The sequence below is a fragment of the Hyaena hyaena genome, unplaced genomic scaffold, assembly GCF_003009895.1.
Source record: "Hyaena hyaena isolate Hyena2069 unplaced genomic scaffold, ASM300989v1 scaffold_217, whole genome shotgun sequence".
Lineage (NCBI taxonomy): Eukaryota > Metazoa > Chordata > Mammalia > Carnivora > Hyaenidae > Hyaena > Hyaena hyaena.
In genome coordinates this window covers 734,895-754,041 of record NW_024080849.1, presented here as the reverse complement: position 1 = coordinate 754,041, position 19,147 = coordinate 734,895, and the positions used below count along the sequence as shown (strand labels likewise).

Here is a 19,147-nt window from a genome sequence, read left to right as displayed (position 1 = left end):
GTGCAATGAGCTGTTTATTGCAAAGGAAAAGAGAGAATTGGATGGGAGATAAAATGCAAAGAAGGAGAAGGCAGCTTTAGTGGACAGGCCCCCCTCAACATCTGGGGCTGTGTTTGTGCAGATGTCTTCCATATGGGCACTGATACCAGGCAGCCAGAGCAGCAGGGAGACACGTCTGAGGGCGCTGGACCCCCAAACCGGTCCTGTTTCTACAGCACCTCCAGGCCGAGTCAGAGAGGAATTACTATTTTTAGATGTGGCTGCCAAGATTTCTGGGCCTCCTCTCAAACTCTTAAAAAAGGACCCTTCTCCACTTTAACCAGTTATACACTATTACCCCAAACGTGTAATCTTATCATTGCTCCAGGCACTGGAGTAACGAGGGCACAAATCACTAGCCTTTGTTCTTTCCAGGAAGACCCCACGTTCCCTGAGCTCACCTGTAAGCCATACGGCCTCCTCCTTCTTTTGTGTATGGCCTTCATCTGGACCGTGCCGGAGGGAAAACAGTGGCAATATGTATCAGAAGCTGTCTCTGTGTCCCCATTGGCCCTGATACATGTTTCTATCATGATGCCCGTTACGTCAAATTAAAATGATCTGTCTATACATGTGTGTCTCCTTTGGTCCCCCCTACACTTCTCACTGTATCTTTGTGTGAGTGTGTAATCGGATGTTAAGTTTAAAGTTTCAGCTGAGGCTCTAAGATAGAATAGATGCTGCAAACCAAAGCAAGATACCACAGCACTATGCCGGTTTTTAAAAGGGGATCTTTGACAACCACTTCCATAATTCTCAGCCTCCCGAATCAGATGAAGGATATAAAAAGGGCTCAGAGTAGGGAGAGAAGATGCGTGAGGTTATTTCTGGGGACATGGCTCCTTCCCTTCCCCAGTGCCCAAAGCACAAAGTTGAGGTGCGGTGGTGACCCCACCCACTGGAACGGAAATCATACTTGAGGGATTTAATATGGTCTAGAACAGGTCAGCAAGCAAGACAAAGACAGGGGTTCACGTGGGGGGAGATGGAACACAGAGCTGCATTTGGGGGTCATTACCCTTTTATGAGGCAAGGAATACATGAGTTTGTCCAGTGGGCTTGATATCCAAGAGCTATGAGTCCTCACCACAAGGAGTACGTTGGAGAGGGCGCCCGAGCACTGAGACTCATGTGAGAAGTGCACCTTCCGTGAACCCGGGGCTGAGGAGACATCAGCCAGCTGAAGGAGAGGCCAAGTTTTCATAACAGGCTTCAGAAGGTTCGTCATGGATGGAACTAGAAGGTATTATGCTAAGCAAAATCAGTCCATCAGAGAAAGACAGATGTCCTATGATTTCACTCGCATGTGGAATTGGAGAAACGAAACAGATAGCATAGAGGGAGAGAAGGAAAAATAAGATAAAAACAGAGAGGGGCGCAAACCATAGGAGGCTCTTAAATACAGAGAGCAAACTGAAGGTTGCTGATGGGGTATTGGGTGGGGGGATGGGCTATATGGGGGATGGGCATTAAGGAGGGCACTTGTTGGGATGAGCACTGGGTGTTATATGAAAGCGATGAATCACTGGGTTCTACTCTTGAAGCCAAGGCTACACTGTATGTTAACTAACTTGAATTAAACAAAGAAAAAAAAAGGTTTGTCATGTATTTCCCTACTGAATGCACTTTGAATGTCCAGAGCGAGATAAAAATAAAATCACGCTTTTATTATAACTTACTGGTCATGCTGAATCAATGTATCAGTCACATTTATTCCCCTGAGTGTCAGATGTAGTGCGTGACTGACTCATCCTAGGCTTTTGATAAATAACGAACTGAACTGATCTGATTTTTGGAACGTCTCCTTCTACTGAATCAAAATGTGTCCACGAGGCAGCCCAATGGAATGGCAGTCCGTATTTTTATTTCGGGGTTGTCTCTCCTTAAATAACCTTTCTGGAAAGATTTTCTATGAGTAATTAAAATTAGCAGCTAAATATAAATATGCATTTAGAAACCAGCTCTTAATTATTATATGTATCATCTAGCTCAAGGGACAGGATCTTATTCTAAACCTATATAAAGCCCAAATCTCTTGTGGTCCAGTTTTTGACAATGTCACAAAGAATTACCAACCCAACGGAGACATTTCACTGAAACTCACACTGGACATATAGGAAAACATCAAAAGGCATACACGGACAATGTACAGCAAGACTTCTTTAAAACAAACCCTCTTTTGCAACTTCTGTCCTTCTTATTGGCTTCCCCAAACTTTTCCTTCTTGAAAGTTCCCCCAAACTCTCTCTGAAGTCTAGTGCCTGGTCTCTTCTCCCTTGTAGCTTTAAATCTATTCTCACCAACAAACCCTCTCTCCTCTCTTCCACCTTCATCAGATTTGCCTGCTATCAGAATTCAATGCCTACCAGGTGCCTGGGTGGCTCAGTTGGTTAAACGTCCGACTTCGGCTCAGGTCAAGATCTCGCGGTATGTGGGTTCGAGCCCTGTGTCAGGCTCTGTGCTGACAGCTGAGAGCCTGGAGCTGCTTCAGATTCTGTCTCCCTCTCTCCCTGACCCTCCCCTGCTCATGCTGTCTCTATCTCTCAGAAATAAATAAAAAAACAGTAAAAATTAAAAAAAAAAAAAGAATTCAATGCCTACTCCATTGAATTCATAATTATGAGATGGAGGGTAGAAAGATGTAGCATAAAACACCAAGATTTTCCTGAAGGCTTGGGTAGAGAAGGAATAGGCTGTGAATATTCCATTGTTTTCTCTGTCAGTCCAGATAAGAGACTGGCAGAGGGAAGGTCCTGGAGTGAGGGGGACAAGTGACCCTCTGTTTTACTACCTCTTGGGCTTTCTCCACTCCACAGTCCCTCCCAGTTTTACCTGATAATAAAGTGAAACGCTGTAAGAAATTTACTCCTTCAGTTTTGTTACTGATTAAAATGTATAGGATAATATTTTATCTCATTAGTCACTGACTGGCATATCTGAGTGTGAGTGAGTATGTTAGTTACTTTACTGAGAGTAGGGTTGGATGGGAAATTAAGAAGGAGGCTAAGACACGAAAAAGAAAGCCTCAACAATAGGGAAATGTGGGAACATTAGATATAAAATTTGCCATTTTCGGGGCACCTGGGTGGCTCAGTCGGTTAGGCTTCCGACTTCGGCTCTGGTCATGATCTTGCAGTTTGTGAGTTCAAGTCCCGCGTCAGGCTCTGTGCTGACAGTTCAGAGTCTGGAGCCTGCTTCGGATTCTGTGTCTCCCTCTTTTCTCTGCTCCTCCCCGGCTGGGCTCTGTCTCTCTCTATCTCAAAAATAAATAAATATTTGTTAAAAATTTGCCATTTTCTTTTCAAAATGTTGGCAAGGGGTTTGTGCTGGTCCTGGAAAAGGCCCATGCAGACACTATTATTTTGGGGAATGTAGATGGCTGGTAGGAGTGTGAGTTGGTGCCACCTTTAGGGTGAGGAGAAGGGGGATAGTTTCTTCACATGCAGCAGAAGGCATACGATGTACATTGTGAGTTTCCATCCTGTAATTCTTTCTAAGAACTCATTCTAAAGAACCAACAGGTTCTTTAGATGCATTTCCAAGGATATTAACTCTATGGTTGGTTAGGGGCTCCTGGGTGGCTCAGTTGGTTAAGTGTCTAACTTCAGCTCAGGTCATGATCTCACAGTTCGTGAGTTTGAGCCCCACACTGGGCTCTACACTGACAGCTCAGAGACTGAAACCTGCTTTAGGTTCTGTGTCTCCCTCTCTGCTCCTTTCCTGCTTGCATGCTCTCTCTCTCAAAAATAAATAACCATTAAAAAAAATTAAACCAATGGGAATGGATTTCCAAGGATAGTAACTATAGGCTTGGTTAAAATTAGCGTAGTAATCGTGGGTAAATCACTGAAAGCACCTACATGTCCAAGAACAGAGAACTGAGTGAGAGAACTAGGTTCATTATAGAGGCAGTGCTGTGCAGTAGTAAAGAATCACATCACCCAAGAATATTTATCTGTATGAAAAATATTCACAATACCAGTAAGTAGAAAGTAGCTTCTAAAGTAATATGCACTGTAGGATATCATTATTAGATATAAATATTGAGAAGAAAAGACTGGAAAGACACAACGATGGTTATCCCTGTTAGGGACAATACGGATCTTGATACTTTTTTTCTTTTGTGCTTTTCTGCATTTTCCAAAGTCCCCACACGAATGCCACATTACATTTGTAAAAAGAATAAGGGAAACACATTTTACAAGAGGAAACACTAATTCCTTTAGGTCTGACCTGTCCCTTAGATGGCGGGCGAATGGGCATCTTTCACAGTGATGCTCCCTGGAAGCAGTTCCAACAGTTTCCTGGGTCAGCAGCTGTTTGCACCTTCAGAGGCAGAGCCAGGACCCACCCAGAGACCATGTGCTAGAAGCTACGCAGAACTGGCCTGCCTTCCTTTAAGTGAGCAGACATGTGTTTCATAACACCACGGGCTGCCCACGGCTGCCCTACGTGATGGCTCAAGAACAGCCTCAGCTGCAGGAAGCCCAGCTGGGCAGCACCAGGAGCCCCCAGAATTTTCAGAAAAATGATAAACACTTCCTTCACAGCTTGCCACCTTTTGGGGGATGCCAATGACAGCCCACCATCTTGCAACTCACTTCTCTACAATTGTACTCGCCTTAACTGGGAAGCCAGCAGGCTCCTTTATGCATATTAAACAGATTCTCTGCAAGCCCCATATTTTCTGCCTCTGAAAATTGGAATCTACATTCAGATAATGCCTTTATTAGAATAAATGGAATATGTTGGGGTCAGCATTAGGGAACATATAATTACTTAAATCTATAAAAGTTGAGTATTTTGTGAATCTAGGAATTTGCCTATGAGAAAATGTGAACCCGGAAATATAAGAAAACAGCCAGACTTTTTTTCCCCTTCAGTTTTGCTCATGGTCAAAAGCATTCAAAGTTTTTTTTGTTTTGTTTTGTTTTTTTGTTTCTCCTTTTAAAGATTTTATTTTTAAGTCATCTCTACATCCAATGTGAGGCTCGAACCCACAACCCTAAGATCAAGAGTCCCATGCTCCACTGACTGAGCCAGCTAGGCACCCCAACGCTTTCAAAATTTTAGTCTTCTCTTACAGTTTAAGCACTGCTAAGAGGTTTGGGGGCACCTCTTTAAGGAAAAAAGTCCTTCCCGGTGCCTCAAAAGAGCCAAGAAGCTGATAGGTTTGCAATATCAAAACACCTCCTTCTCATTCCGATGTCCCTCTTTGCTGACAGAGTTTTATTTCTAAGGGCTTTTAAAGAAAGGCAGTGGCATTTAGGGTTTTGGCACAGAGGCTCCCGGTGAGCTGGGCTCCAGAGCTCTTGACACAGTGTAGCCATCCAGCCCTTGGACCTCAAGGGATTGGCCTCATAATGTCCACCTTGCCACCAGCCAGCCACCCCAACCTCCCCACCTCCTCCAACCACCTAATCTTAGTATTAAAATAAAATACAATTCTTCCTGAACCAGGAAAGTATGTAGACTTTGCAGGCAGATAGATCTAGACTCGATTTTCAATTCCCTTTGTATATATTATATTCAACAGTTGTGACAATGGATAAGCAGGGACATTTATGATCCCTTGCAGAAAGTATAGGTAATGGGCCTCACAGAGTCCTGCCATTAACCAACGGCTTCCTGACCTCCTCGTCTCTCCACATGCATTTGAAAACCATTCTCAAAAGTGACTTGGTCTTGTCCGCTGGTTTCGCCCATCTTCTCATCTTTCCCCAAGCATCCCCCTTCACTTTGTCTGAGCACTCTCAGCCTTACTTTACTCAGCTGCGAAGTGGGAGGACAAAACCCAACGTCTTCAGTTGTTGAGGTGAAACCCAGATCTTGCTGCTCTCTCCAGATGCCACTTGGGTCCCTGCTCTACCTTCCCCCTTGTCTTCCCATCTTGCACTACCTCATAAGCCTGGTGCTTTGCCTGGAATGTTTTTCCACTTCTAGCTTCACTGATTCCCACTCAGGAGCCACCTCCTTCAAAAGGTCTCTCTAACCACGCACCATGATCACTATGAGCAACACTGGATAAGAAGTTGAGTCCAAAGCATTCTGAAAGTGGTCTTCAGAGGCACTTAGCTTAGTCTCTTGTAACTGCGTGTTCACTTCTCCGTCTCCTGGTACACGCCTATAATCCTAGGGTCTCTGGTGCCAAGTACAAAGTAGATGATCAATAACTATTTGTTAAATTAATCAAGAACGTATGTGGAACTTGTGGAAATGTGTTGATACACAGGAAGAACCCAACATTGGAGGCCACGACTACAAAGTTATGGCTCTGTAAGGTGATCCCAGAGGGCCAACGCTAGAATTGACATAAGTTCTTGTCTGAGAGATCAAAATGTGGGGCTACATCCCTGATATGCCGAGACTCCTTGAAAGCTGGACCCAAAGGGAAATGGACAATAGGACATGTAGGACCATTGCTTTTAATCCTGTTTTTTTAAAAGCTTAATTATTTATGTGAGAAAGAGAGTGCAAGTGGGAGAGGGGCAGAAAGAGAGGAGAGAAAGAACCCCAAGCAGGCTCTGTGCTGTCAGTGCAGAGCCCAATGTGGGGCTTGAACTCAAGAACCGTGAGATCATGATCTGAGCTGAAGTCGCGGGCTTAACTGACTGAGCCACCCAGGCGTCCCTGTCCTTCTGCCTGTTTTAGTGTCCACGGTGTATGGGTCTTGTGTTTTTTAAAAGTTATCTTCTTCAAATGGGTGAGACAGCTTCTCAACGCCTCTGTCTTGATCACCCAACGTGCCTTATCACCTTTGATCACAGGGCCATTTTAGGAGGTCCATTTATTGTCATTACTTAACAGGAGAAATTAAGTGATTGGTGTAAGATGACCCAATATACATGTGGAAAGGGAAGTCAAGTCAGGCCCCCTGGGTTCCAAATCCCACCCTCTTCCCATCTATCATGAAGTGGGAGAGAAGTAGCAATGTTCATGCCCCTTCTGGCAGCTCTCAGAGCTCTCCCAATACTAGTAAAACTATTTGACTTTTATGGGGAGAAGACAAAAGAGATATGAGTATCTGCCTGTTCAAGGCTTATCCGTGTTTGCTCTTTCAGCGTGCCAAAGTCAAAGGCTTTGTTTTCACTCACATCATGAGAAATCAAAAAGGCTTGTTGTTACCCTTCCCGGCAATGGAATGTTTGTAGCCATGCCCCTGAAGGGCTAGGAATTTCCCATGTAAGGATGCTTACTCTAGACAGTTCTCTTCCACTGCAGGACATAAAACTGTCAGGGTGCCATTCAATGTCATGAGTCCCCAGAAGCCACAGACCACAATTCTGATTAATACTGTGCTGTCCTAGGGTGATTAACACCCTACCTTTCAACTCACATCCTCCACTTCCCCCAGAGTCTTAGATAATGCCTACCCACGCCTAACACCTGCTAGGCAACCAGAGGGGCTGACCGATGTCAAAACGCCTAGTGCCTCCACAGAGGGTCAGTCACAGGGACAGCTGTTAGGTAGCATATGGATGACAGAGACGCCTGTTAGGGGCTCTCTCGTGGGAAGAGTTCCAGACAGCGGGATGGGATGGGGGCAGTGGAAACCCCGGGGATCTAGTCCCGGCCAAGCTCTAGTCTCACCCTACTCTACCTGAATCCATCCCGTCTGACAGTTTCATTCTCTGTCATGGACATTTGGCTCTGGTGCCTGGAGGGCAACAAACTCACATCTGGCTCTGTGCCCACGGTCTTTACAGAGCATGTGTGAGATGCTCCCAGAGGCACCAGCAGTCAGGGCTGAGTCTCCTCCCTGAATCCTGACGAACTTCACTCACCTCACAGGTGTAAGCAGATTCGACGACACCTATGAGCTGGGATGATGATAATACCCGGAAAAGATGAACTAATTAATAATTATGATAATGAGAGGGCAGTCAACATAATGCCCATCCTTATTTAGTATCTGTCATTTGAGGAATATGGCGTGAGCCATTGATGTCACCTCATGAATCCTCCCTAACCTTCAGGAGGGAGAGAAGGCCAGAAGTCAGTTACCAAAAAAAGCCTACTTGGAAGATGGTTAATCAAGGAAGAACTACTGTCGAAGGGGAAAGTCTGAAAAATATGACTTTGGCTATCAAAAATGGGTGGGAATTCCCAGGACGGAAAATCCCCATCTGCTCTTTTCCTCCTGTGAGTTTGCTCAACCCTGGATGCTGCTGGCACATTCCAACATTCTTGCGCTTTTTCCTATTCATGACTGCCGGTCTTTCTTAATTACCCTGGCCCCTAGTTTCCCAAAGTGTGTCCTGATGTCTATTAATTAGTATTATTTTATTTTATTTAAAAGATGTTTATTTATTTTTGAGAGAGACAGAGACAGAGTGTGAGTGGGAAAGGGACAGAGAGAGACACACACACACACAGAATCCGAAGCAGGCTCTAGGCTCTGAGCTGTCAGCACAGAGCCCAATGCGGGGTTCGAACCACGAACCGTGAGATCATGACCTGAGCAGAAGTCGGATGCTTAACCGACTGAGCCCCTCAGGCACCCCAATAAATATTTTCATAACATTGGGTCCATCACAATCAAACAGATTTCTCCACCTTTACGACTTTAAGATGCTAATATGCCTAAGTGAATGGCCCAGAGGAATACATATGAGGTTGAACTGTTTGAAATTGCCATTTCTGTAGGTCAACAGCAATTGAACATTGGCAATTTCATATGGTCCAACCTAATAATATTCAGCACTTGTGAACTCACTTGACTGCAGAACTCTCCTGGGGACAGTTTTGTTGCGGTGTCAGTGCCTTTTGGACTCACTTTGGGAACCACGGTCTTAGGTACTTAAATACAGAGATTGTTAGGGGCTTGAATCAAGCATGTTGCTTGGATCCCATGATGCTCTGATGTGACTGGATAATGGCTGAGCAGAATGAGAAGCAGGCAGATGGGGGAATTCTGACAGGCACTGGGGCTGTTTCCGGGAAGGGTGGCCCAATATGGCCATCCTCCTATATAGCACTTGCTGGTACACGACTTACCCTACCATCCCCTATGGGACTTTATCCCAACCCTGAAGCTGATGCCAGCCCTTTTAAAGGATAATTGTCCCCATGCCGTTATATTTTGGTCCTGGACCCCAAGGCTTCTTAGCAGAGTAGAGCCAATCATCAAATATAGGAGATGAATGAAAGTCTTCATACCAGATGCAGGTTCCCTAGAGGAAGATCCCGGTAGTTTCCAGTTATGTGGGGGCAGCAGAGGGAGTGGCTGCTCCCTGACAAGCCCCAGGCATGGAGAAGCAGAGATAAACCCCAGGAGACCATACCAGTGCCACAGGGGAAGGAGGATGGGAAGGGGGGGGTGGGGAAGCAGGAGAGTGTAGTATCATGGAAACCAAGAGAAGAAATCACGAAGTAGGTAGTGGACATCTGTGTCAAGTGCTGCTGTGAAAATTAGGTAAGTACGGAGAGGTCAATGTCAGGTTTGGCACAGACAGGAGCAATGCCTCGGTATAGTGGGGACAGAACTGTGGTTTGTAGAAAGGGTCTGCTAAGTGCTCTATATGATTTCATTCACGTCATTCTCACAGTCTTATTATGCGGATTCTAGTATCATCCTCATCTTACAGATGAGGGGCCCAGGCACAGGGAGGACAAAGAACCTGCCCAAGGCCACATGGCTGGAAAGTGGCAGTGGCCAGAAAGCCTGGCTGCAGTCTGTGCTAGCAACCACATCATTCTCTCCCTATGATGCCGCAAATCTAATCAGCGACTCCAGACAAGTTTGCTGAGAAGGGAAAAGAGACAATGGGGTGAGAGCTGGAGAGGCTGTGGGGTGAGAAAGGGATTCCCCTTTAAGACAGAAATGGATTGATGAGAACAGGAATAATCGAGGAGCATGGGGGAGGCTGAGGGTGCTGGCTGGTGGAGGTGCTCTTGAGCAGGTGAGAGGGGACAGATCTCGTGGATCCCGGGTACCCAGGGGTCACCCTGTGATAGGAGCTGGACTCATCCTTCAGTCCAGGAAGGGAAGCAGAGAAAAAGGGCACGGATGACCATAGCAGGTCGTTTTGGAAGTGACAAGATGAAGGATACCTGTCTGCTGGCTCCTGTTTTCTCAGTGAAAGATACAGAGCGATCATCATCTGAGACTGAGGCAGGGTGGAGGGTGGGGGGCGGCTTGCAAGAGGGTTGAAGAGAAGAGAGGGAAGAAATGGCCATTTGGGGTGGGGGTGGGAGAGAGCACGATGAGGGGGCCATAGGAAGCCACAAGAGACATTTCAATACCTTAAATTTTATAGATGCTCTCTCTCTTTCTCCAATCTTTCGTGGTTTTTAGTGTATGAAATTTCTCATTCTAAAGCTGCGGAAAAAAGAAAGAGGGGAAGCTGTCTGCCCCTTCTCCCATTACTGCTGTGCTGGGAGTAGTAGGAATACATTTGGAAGTGATGGGCTAGTAAATCTGGACCGTTCCGGGCAGATGGTTTGGGATTGCGGAAAGCTAATATAAAGAGAAATATAACATGGGCTTCTTACCTGCAGAAACTTCATGTTTTCCCCTTTGTTTTCATCAAGGCCCATCTGTCCCTCTTTAGGACACTTCTTAAGGAGAAATGTGGAATGATAAATGATGCCAGGTGAAAGTTATCTCTGTCCAGATTAAATCCTTGTGCTTTCCCTGAGGAATCAAGGGTCCAGAGAGGACGCTCATACAGAGCTTCTGGACCTTGAGCTCACGTGGGCATCAGCTGGACGGCTTATTAAAACCCATTGTGGGGGCGCCTGGGTGGTTTAGTCAGTTAAGCGCCCGACTGTGGCTCAGGGCATGACCTCGCGGTTCCTGAGTTCAAGCCCCGTGCTGGGCTCTGTGGTGACAGCTCAGAGCCTGGAGCTGCTTTGGGTTCTGTGTCTCCCTCTCTCTGCCCCTCCCCCACTTCTCTCTCAAAAATAAACAAACATTAAAGAAAATTTTAAAAAACCACATATCTGGGCCCCACCCCTGGGTAGTGATTCAGTAAGTCTGGGGGATTGGTAAGGAGGGTTGTATGTGATAATTTGCATTTCTAACAGGCCCAGGCCACGCTATTAGGAGACTGAACTCTGAGCATATGGAGTTTGTTGCCACTCAGGCAGCCATAGATTTTCCCCAGATCTCACAGAACAGGGACTAGAAAAGAAAGTATTTCCAGTTGACTGAAATCCTAGAACAGTTCAGACACTGAGATCCCTTAAGCCCAGCTGCCACTGTTGGGCTCGCCATTCCCCTCCCTCCCTCCAAATCACTTTGTTATTCTGTGGAAACAATGGGAGGGGCTGAGTGACCGAGAGTCCCTTATACACAAAGCGTTGACCCCAGCAAGGTGCCGCTCGGAAACTGTCACATGCACCAACTCATTTGGTCTTGATCACAACTCTCTGAGGTAGGTTCTGCTATGAATCCCAATGTACTAAGGAGGAACTGAAGACACAGAGAGGCTAAGTAACATACTTGAGGTCACTTCAGTGGAGAGTCAGTGGAGAGGTGGAACAGGAACGCAGGTCAGATGAGTTCTGGTACCAACATTATCTCTACTTCTTCATATGTCAAAGGTAAATATGGAGGAAGATTTGGCTGCTCGGATCTAGGGACCTTGCTGTTTGGTCAGCCTTGGTTGGCTGGGGTCCCACACCATTTTCAGCTAGGGACACTGGGCAATATAGGATTCTTGAAAGAGCTCCGTTGTACCCATCTTTGAAAAACTGCACGACCCTTGGGCAAGTGGCACAGCTTATTGTCTGAGCAATAGAACGAGGGGGTGTACCGTCTGCATGTTCAAGCTCTGAGAGTATGTAATTCTCGCTGAGTTTCAGTTGCTTCCTCCTGAGCTCACTCATCTAGAGCGGCTACTTGAAACCACGAAAACCAGGGGCCAAATATCCACAGGCTACAGCCCCGTTTGAAGGAAGCTCCTTCCTTGGCGGTTAAGAACACTGGAAGTCACCCCGGAGGAGGTGAGTTTTGCCAGTGGGGAGCTGGGCCTTTTTGAGTGGCAGGAGATGAGGCAGAGCTGAGTAGAAAGACACTTTTCTAATAACAGTCAGGACAGAGGTCTCGGGAGAAACCAGTTGGCTCTTGCCATTGGCTGGCTGGGAGCCACTGATCAAGTCGTCCTGCCTCAACACTGGCATCTGTGAAATGGAGATAATTAAGACTGTGGGGTGGGTTAGCCAATTAACCATTACTGAGTGCTTGGTCAGATCGCCACAGCTCCAACTGCTCCCTGAAGGTTGTGGCTCCTGACGTCAGCAACGCCCCATCAGGAAGATCTTTCTAGATGCTGAGCTTGTGTGCACAAGGATCTCCCAGACTCACCTGGTCTGCTTTCATGCTTGATACGGGGAAAGCCAGACGTGTATTCTAAACCCTAGTCATCCTCAGGTTGAGAAAAGGATTATGTGTCAGACTCACAGACGAGAAAGGTGAGGCGGACTGGAGTCTGTTTTTCAAAACAAGAATCTAGAAAACTGTTCCCAGACTGTTGTTAGAGTTCACTGTTTTTAAGAGGCCTCAGTGGCAATTTACCCAAGTGTAGTCCCACCGGAACACCTGTTTAAGGCCTGGGAGAGCCAGTGGGGGCACGGAGGTGAGGTTAACAAGTTCTCATGGTGAGCCAGTCATGTACCAGGCAACCCACGGCTGTAGCAATAGCTAACATTTATAGAGTTCTTCGGATGCGCCAGGCACATAATCATCACATGTCATTCACACGGCCCTAGGAGCTAGGTACTATTGCCACCCCCTTTTAGAGCGAGGGGAAGGGGACTTGAGGCTCACAGAGTGTAAGTGTTCAAGGCAGCAGGAGGATTTGAATCCAGGCAGTCTGATCCCAGAGCCCAACTGTGTAGCCACGGAGTCACACTGCCTCCACACAACAGTGAGCAAGATGGAGGCCAGACCCCCAGGGCTAAAACCCTACTGAGGGAAACAGATGGGTGCCAGGAACAGAAATTCACCAACATGGACAACCACAAACATAAAGGGGGCAGTTAACGGCAACTAGAAAGATCCAGGAAGACTTCAAAGTGGAAATGCCTCGTGAGCTGAATGGAAAGAGAGGGGCAGCATTGAAGCAGGTGGAAGTGAGGAAAGAGTGCCAGGCTCAGAAGATAATGCCCCTTGGAGAGGGGCAGCCACACAGGTGCCACCTGTTTAAGTCTTTCTTCCGATGTGCAGTTTATCTCATTTTCTAACTTCCTGTCCTGTGCACGGGGGTGGGTCCTGAAGGCCCTGAAGCCTTAGATTTTATAGACTCAGAGTGTTTGAAAGTTGGGCACATCTCCAAGCCAGACCGTGATGATTTTCTCATCAGGCAAACTGTCATTGTGGTGCCAAGCACTGTTTTCTCTGGCCACTAGGGTCCGGCAGGTTGGAGCCAGACACCAGCTTGAACACTCAGGGGCAGTGGGAAACCAAGCTTGAAAGCCCCGTGAGCTGCTTTTGTTCTAGTTTCCCTTATTTTCTGTTTGATGTGCCTTCTTCTGGTAAAAAGATTCCTGCTCCTTCTCCACCAAGTACCTTCCCTCCTTGGACATATCTTCATCAATGTCATTGTTGCTGGTGATTTCCCCTGGTCTTAAAGGCTCCAAACAGCTCACTTCATGTAGAAGAGTCAGAATAGACAGATGAAGAATCTAGGGTAAAGAAAGGAAGGAAAGAAAGAAGGGAGGGACAGAAAGATGGAGGGCAGGGAAGTGGAATAACAATTTGAAATCTGTGCCAACTGGGCCTCACTTCTACAGTTGTGTGTCTGCTTTCTGGAAGGAGAGCTACCAGATGTTACAGCGCTCTGATGTTCTCTGCTGACAGTGCACAGTCAGCATGCCCATGAGACCTTCTTCAGGCTAGACTCAGAGGGTCCCTGCCCTACTTGGCCTCATCTTGGTGCCGGGTCTACTTGGAAGTCTGCCCTCTTCATGTTCTGGGCAAAGCCATGTGAGTTCTGCTGAAATGCTGCGTAGGCCATATTCTTATCTGGACTGGATCTCTCAGTCAGCCCCAGACCTTACTGAGCCTGAATGACACCCTTTCAGCCCAGGAACCACTAGGCAACTTTGCTCTGGTGACATTCCTGAGACTTATCTACGCTGGTCTCTTCCTGCTTCTTCCACCATTTACTCCCAGCTCTTTCTTTAACCCATCTTCCTTTGCCCACCTGTAAAAGTTAGTTTTCTTTAGCTCATTTCTTCAGCTGGCTCCTTGCCCTCTCTTTCTGTGTGTTCTCTTTAGATGAAACCCAGGCAACCATTCCCTCCCCTCAACTGCTCTCTAACTGCTGTCTCCAGCCCTGACTTCTCCCGTCTCCTGCCTTCTGCTGCCTGCTGCACATCTCCAACGGGAAGTCCCAGGGGACCCTCAAATTCAACCCGTACCAGACTGAACCAACTCTCAACTCTCCTGGCTCTTCTCCAACGCACTCTGTCCAATCCAGAAACATGGGGCTCATTCCAGGCTCCGCCCTTCGCCTCATCTATTCCTGCTCCATCTATCTGCCCCTCTATTCATTTTTCATATATTAACCGATTTTAAGTTCTAACTGTTTCTGGAATGGATTTTCCCCTCTAGATCCCAGCCATCATTCCACTTCAGGTCTTCACTACTCCTTATTCTGCTGACAGCAGTGGTTTCTCCTGGCCTCCGGGCCCACTGGCCTCATATCCATCCTCCACGCTACCTCTGGACTAACCCGCGCAAGATGAAAACCACTGTGATTCCCCTGCTTGAGAGCCTTCATTGGCTCCTCGTCCCAACAACAAACTTTGAGCCTGACAGATAAGGTCCATCATGACCTGTTTCTGCCTCTCCCACTTCATCCCAGCACCCCTGCCTCATGCTTCACACTCTAATGATGAGAGGAGAGTAGCTGGTTCATGCGTTGTGTTGTGTTGTGTTCTAGTCTAGTCTAGTCTAGTCTATTCTATTCTATTCTATTCTATTCTATTCTATTCTATTCTTTCCTCTGCACAGAATGTCCATCCTCCCCTTCTTCACCTGGATCTCACTAACTCATCCTTCAAGACTTGGCCCGGCCATCACCTGGCTCAGGAAACCTTCCCCAAAGCCTCAGGTTAGGGAAATGCTGCTCTTGCATTCTGCCTTATTATCTCATAACTTAACAACAGCATACTGGAATTATCTGTTTCAGAATCTTCCTTCTCCATTAGGCTATAATCTCATCAGTGCTTTAGCCGCCTTTGCCCCAGTGCTTAGTCCGATGCACATAGACGGTATTGCATTAACGTTGTTGACCATAACATAACCCCTTTGAGCAGGGGTCATGACCTTTCTATCCTTGAACTCCTAGTGGGTACTGCACAAATGTTCCGTGGGCAAATGCTGTTCCCACTTACAGCTACAATGGGAAGAGGGGAGGAAAATTCTGATCACACAGCACTTAAATATACCAAGGAGGTCAGGCTCAGCAGAAACTGCCGTTGGCATTCCATCCCTGAGTGGCATGCATTTCTGAGCACGAGATTTGAAGGTATTAAGCTCTCTGGTAATTACTTAAGAGACAAATCCACTGGGTCTGTGGAGGGCAGCAGGCCCTCTCTTAGGCTCCCCCACATCAACCCCGGTCATGATCACTGCAATGAAAGGAATTAGTATGAATGAAGAAAATTACGGCAAAGAGAGAGGGTTTGTTGGGGCCACGCGTGGATACTGGCTTCCCCCAGGTGGGCTCCCAGGCTTCCCTGGGATGAATTCTCCAGATCCTGCTTCCCCCTGAGCCTGCCCACCGACCCTCTTCCTGGTGGCCTCTTTGCACAAAAGATCTGCCCTTGTGACTTGTGGCCTTTGCAACTGCAGAGTATGAATAGCTAATGAGGCATGCTGGGGCAGGCAAGAGGAGCCTCTGTTGATCCCATTGGGTCTCTAAAGGGTGGGGGAATGCGCGTTCTGAACACCCACCTCCTGCTAATCCGCCAGCAAAACCAGTCAGGCTGGTTGTAATGCATTATTAGAAAGCCCACACATCCATCCTTGGAACAACAGACCTACTTGTTGCAAGCGGAGCTTTTCGCATCTACGAACCAGAATGGAGGGATGGGGGCGGGGGCGGGGGAGAGCTGGGGCAGGCAAGGCAGGGAGGGGAGCCATCGTGGCCCAGAGGGGACGGCTGGGGTTTCAGAGTTAGGGAGAGAGGATTTAAATGCCGCCCCACCCCCTGCAGGCCGTGTGGCCTTGACCGCCAGGCTTAACTTCTCTGAGGTGATAATGAACTCTCACAGGCTCTGCTGAGGATTAAAGGAGATTCTGTAAGGCTCCTAGCCTGGGGCGTGGGGATAGAAGGTGCTGGCAAAACACCAGCTCTTCTGACGTGGGTGCTTCCTGGGACATTCCTGTAGGACAGAAAGCCTGAAGGGAAGCTCTCCACTACCTGCTCCTTCCCCTGGGAGCAGGGTGTCCTTGGGGGGCACAGGGAGGTGTCAGCCTTGCTGACCACACACAGCTCGCCCTCAACGCCCCCCTGCAGGACTGGCTATTCCAAAGGGACCCAAGTGAAGGAGCTGTCATTTTTCTTAAAAGGGAAGAATTTTCTTAAAAAAAATTTTTTAAATGCTTGTTTCATTTTGAGAGAGACAGCACAAGCAAGGGAAGGGCAGAGAGAGTGGGAGACAGAATGTGAAGCAGGCTCCAGGCTCAAGCTGTCAGCACAGAGCCCCACTTGGGGTTCGAACCCACGAACCGTGAGATCAAGACCTGAGCCAAAGTCAGACGCTCAACTGCGCCACCGACTGAGCCACCCAAGCGCCCCTAAAGGAAAGAATTTTCTAGGCTGCCGCTGGGAAGTAACGTTCTCGCAGCCTCTTCATAAACATCCTTGTTAATCGGAGCTTTCCTTTCCTCCCCCCTTCCCTCCTTTTCCTTTCTCTAGAAAAGACACCTAGAAATTAGAGGACCGGCCTCTCCATCAGCCCCTAGAGCCCTCACGTACCAAACACCACCCTGAGTTGTGAGGGACATTGAACCACCAGCCCTTTCAGGAAAAAGCTTCCTTCACTTTCCATCTCTCTCTTTCCAGAAAGGGAAGTGACGTCCTGAGGGAAAAAGAGGCACCTAGAGGTAGCTAAGTGAGAGGAGCAAAATGCAAGGAGTGGACTTTCTTCTTTCTTTGTGAACCCTGCTCCTCCTCTCAGCCCGGGGCCCTCCTTCCTGTCTGCTCTACGTGCCTGCTGCATTTTATACGTTCCTCTAGTGCCTCCCTTGCTCTTTCTTTCATTTAAAAAATTTTTTTTAATGTTTATTTTTGAGTGGGAGAGTAAGACGACAGAGACAGAGTATGAGTGCAGGAGGGTCAGAGAGAGAGGGAGCCACAGAATCCGAAGCAGGCTCCGGGCTCTGAGCTGTCAGCAGAAAGCCCGACTCGGGACTCGAACTCATGAGCCATGAGATCATGACCTGAACTGGAGTTGGACACTTAACTGACTTCATGACCTGAGCTCAAGTCGGAGGCTTAACTGACTGAGCCACCCAGGTGCCCCTCCGCTGCTCTCTCTTTCTTTCTCTATCGTTCCCTACTCTGCCCCATCCCCTGGGATGGGCAGACCAGATCCAGGCCTTAGCAAAGGCCTGCTTTCTCAGCAGCAGCACTGGGGTCTCGTCTCCAGGGAGCCCCCAGGACAGCTAGGGACCCCATCCTGGAGCTGGGGGTGGAGGAGGGTGTTGGTATGATTTACTCAGCAGTACTGGGAAGGGTCAGAGCCCACAAAGAAGGCTCAGAGAACTCGCCTGCTTCATCCTGGGGACTTTATAGTGCATATAGCGCACGCCCCCCCCCCGCCCCCCACCCCCCATCCCCTGCATCCCATCCATCTTCAGGGAGCCCCAGAGCCTTGATGTCTCCGTGGGGCTCTCAGCCTGACGCACACAAGCTTTGACCCAGAGCGTTCCGGACAGGGGCCAGCCCTCCAGGGCAGAAAGCCAGACTCACCCCAAAAAGAGATGCCCTGAGTGGCTGGGGGGTGATTTGAAGGCAAGCCCAGTGAGGCTCTGGCCTGGGCAAGGCCTCTTGCCAGCCGTGCGCTGGATCAGATAAGGGTCTGGGTGGAGTCCTAGGGGACAGCCCACTTGTCCTCAGCACTCCCCGAACACCTCAGCCCCGGTCCCTTCACCGGGAGGGAGAGAAGGGCACACTACCTCCAGAAGATGACCTGCCCCGGGGAAGCCATGGCGAGGGCATGCACCCCTTCCCGCGGCGCGCTGGGTGCTGGGTGCTGGGGTGCCTGGAGCTGCCGCTGTCCTCCCTGGCCGTGACTCACAGCCAGCGCCAGCGCGCTGGCCTTAAATAGCGAGCTGGGCCGGGAGGGGTGCGTGCGGCCCTGGACGGCTCAGGTATGAGGAAACCGGCCGCTGGGCAGGAGGCCCCGCAGGCACTGAGGCTGCCTGCTTCCCGCCAACCGCCAACCAGGGAGGCCAGGCACACAGGGCGCCTCTCCCAGCCTTGACCTGGGGGGAGAGAGCGTGACAGGGCAAAGCTTCCCAGGCCCCCTGCTGCAGGGCTTGTGCTCAGCACAGGTCTGTTCCTCCTGATGCAGGAAGGGGGGGTGGGGGGGCAGAGGGAGATTTAACCTCCAAATGAGAAAGGGCTCTGAACAGCCCCAAGCAGCGGGCTCGGCCAAGGAAGCTGGGAGGCTGGAGTCTTTATCCCTGGGGGCAGCCGATGCTCCGGCAGAGGCTGGCCACCACTGCTGGGGTCTCTGGACGGAGAGTCATGCGGGGGGGGGAGGGGGTGACCCCAGCAAGGCCGTGAGCAGGGAGGACAAGGGCACCCGGCTTGTTGCTGAGGACTGAGCTCCCCTGATCCCCGGAGGACGGCCCAGCTGGGCGGGCAGACCTCTTCAGGTTCAAGGGCCGGCCGGTCCACCTCCCAATGGTCTCCAGACTCCCAGAAGACACTGACTGGCATTGCAGCGAAGCTATTGGCTACTGGGTCAAAAATCCGATCCCTGGGGCGCCGGGGGTGGGGGGCCCAGGGTGGCTCAGTCGGTTAAGCGTCCGACTTCGGCTCAGGTCATGATCTCGCGGTTCGTGGGTTCCAGCCCCGCGTCGGGCTCTGTGCTGACAGTTCAGAGCCTGGAGCCTGCTTCTGATTCTGTGTCTCCCTCTCTC

General features: G+C 48.9%; 1 protein-coding gene across 4 annotated transcripts in view; it reads right to left on the bottom strand.

The window, feature by feature from the left end:
- Positions 1-18,266, bottom strand: part of VTCN1 (V-set domain containing T cell activation inhibitor 1) — a 53,064-nt gene extending 34,798 nt beyond the window's left edge. For all 4 annotated transcript variants that reach the window (XM_039242771.1, XM_039242772.1, XM_039242774.1 and 1 more), the window contains exon 1: positions 18,176-18,266. In XM_039242771.1, the coding sequence (XP_039098702.1) occupies positions 18,176-18,207 (32 nt within the window). In that variant the 5' untranslated portion in view covers positions 18,208-18,266. The remainder of the gene's footprint in view (positions 1-18,175) is intronic.
- Between the last annotated feature and the right edge of the window lie 881 nt (positions 18,267-19,147).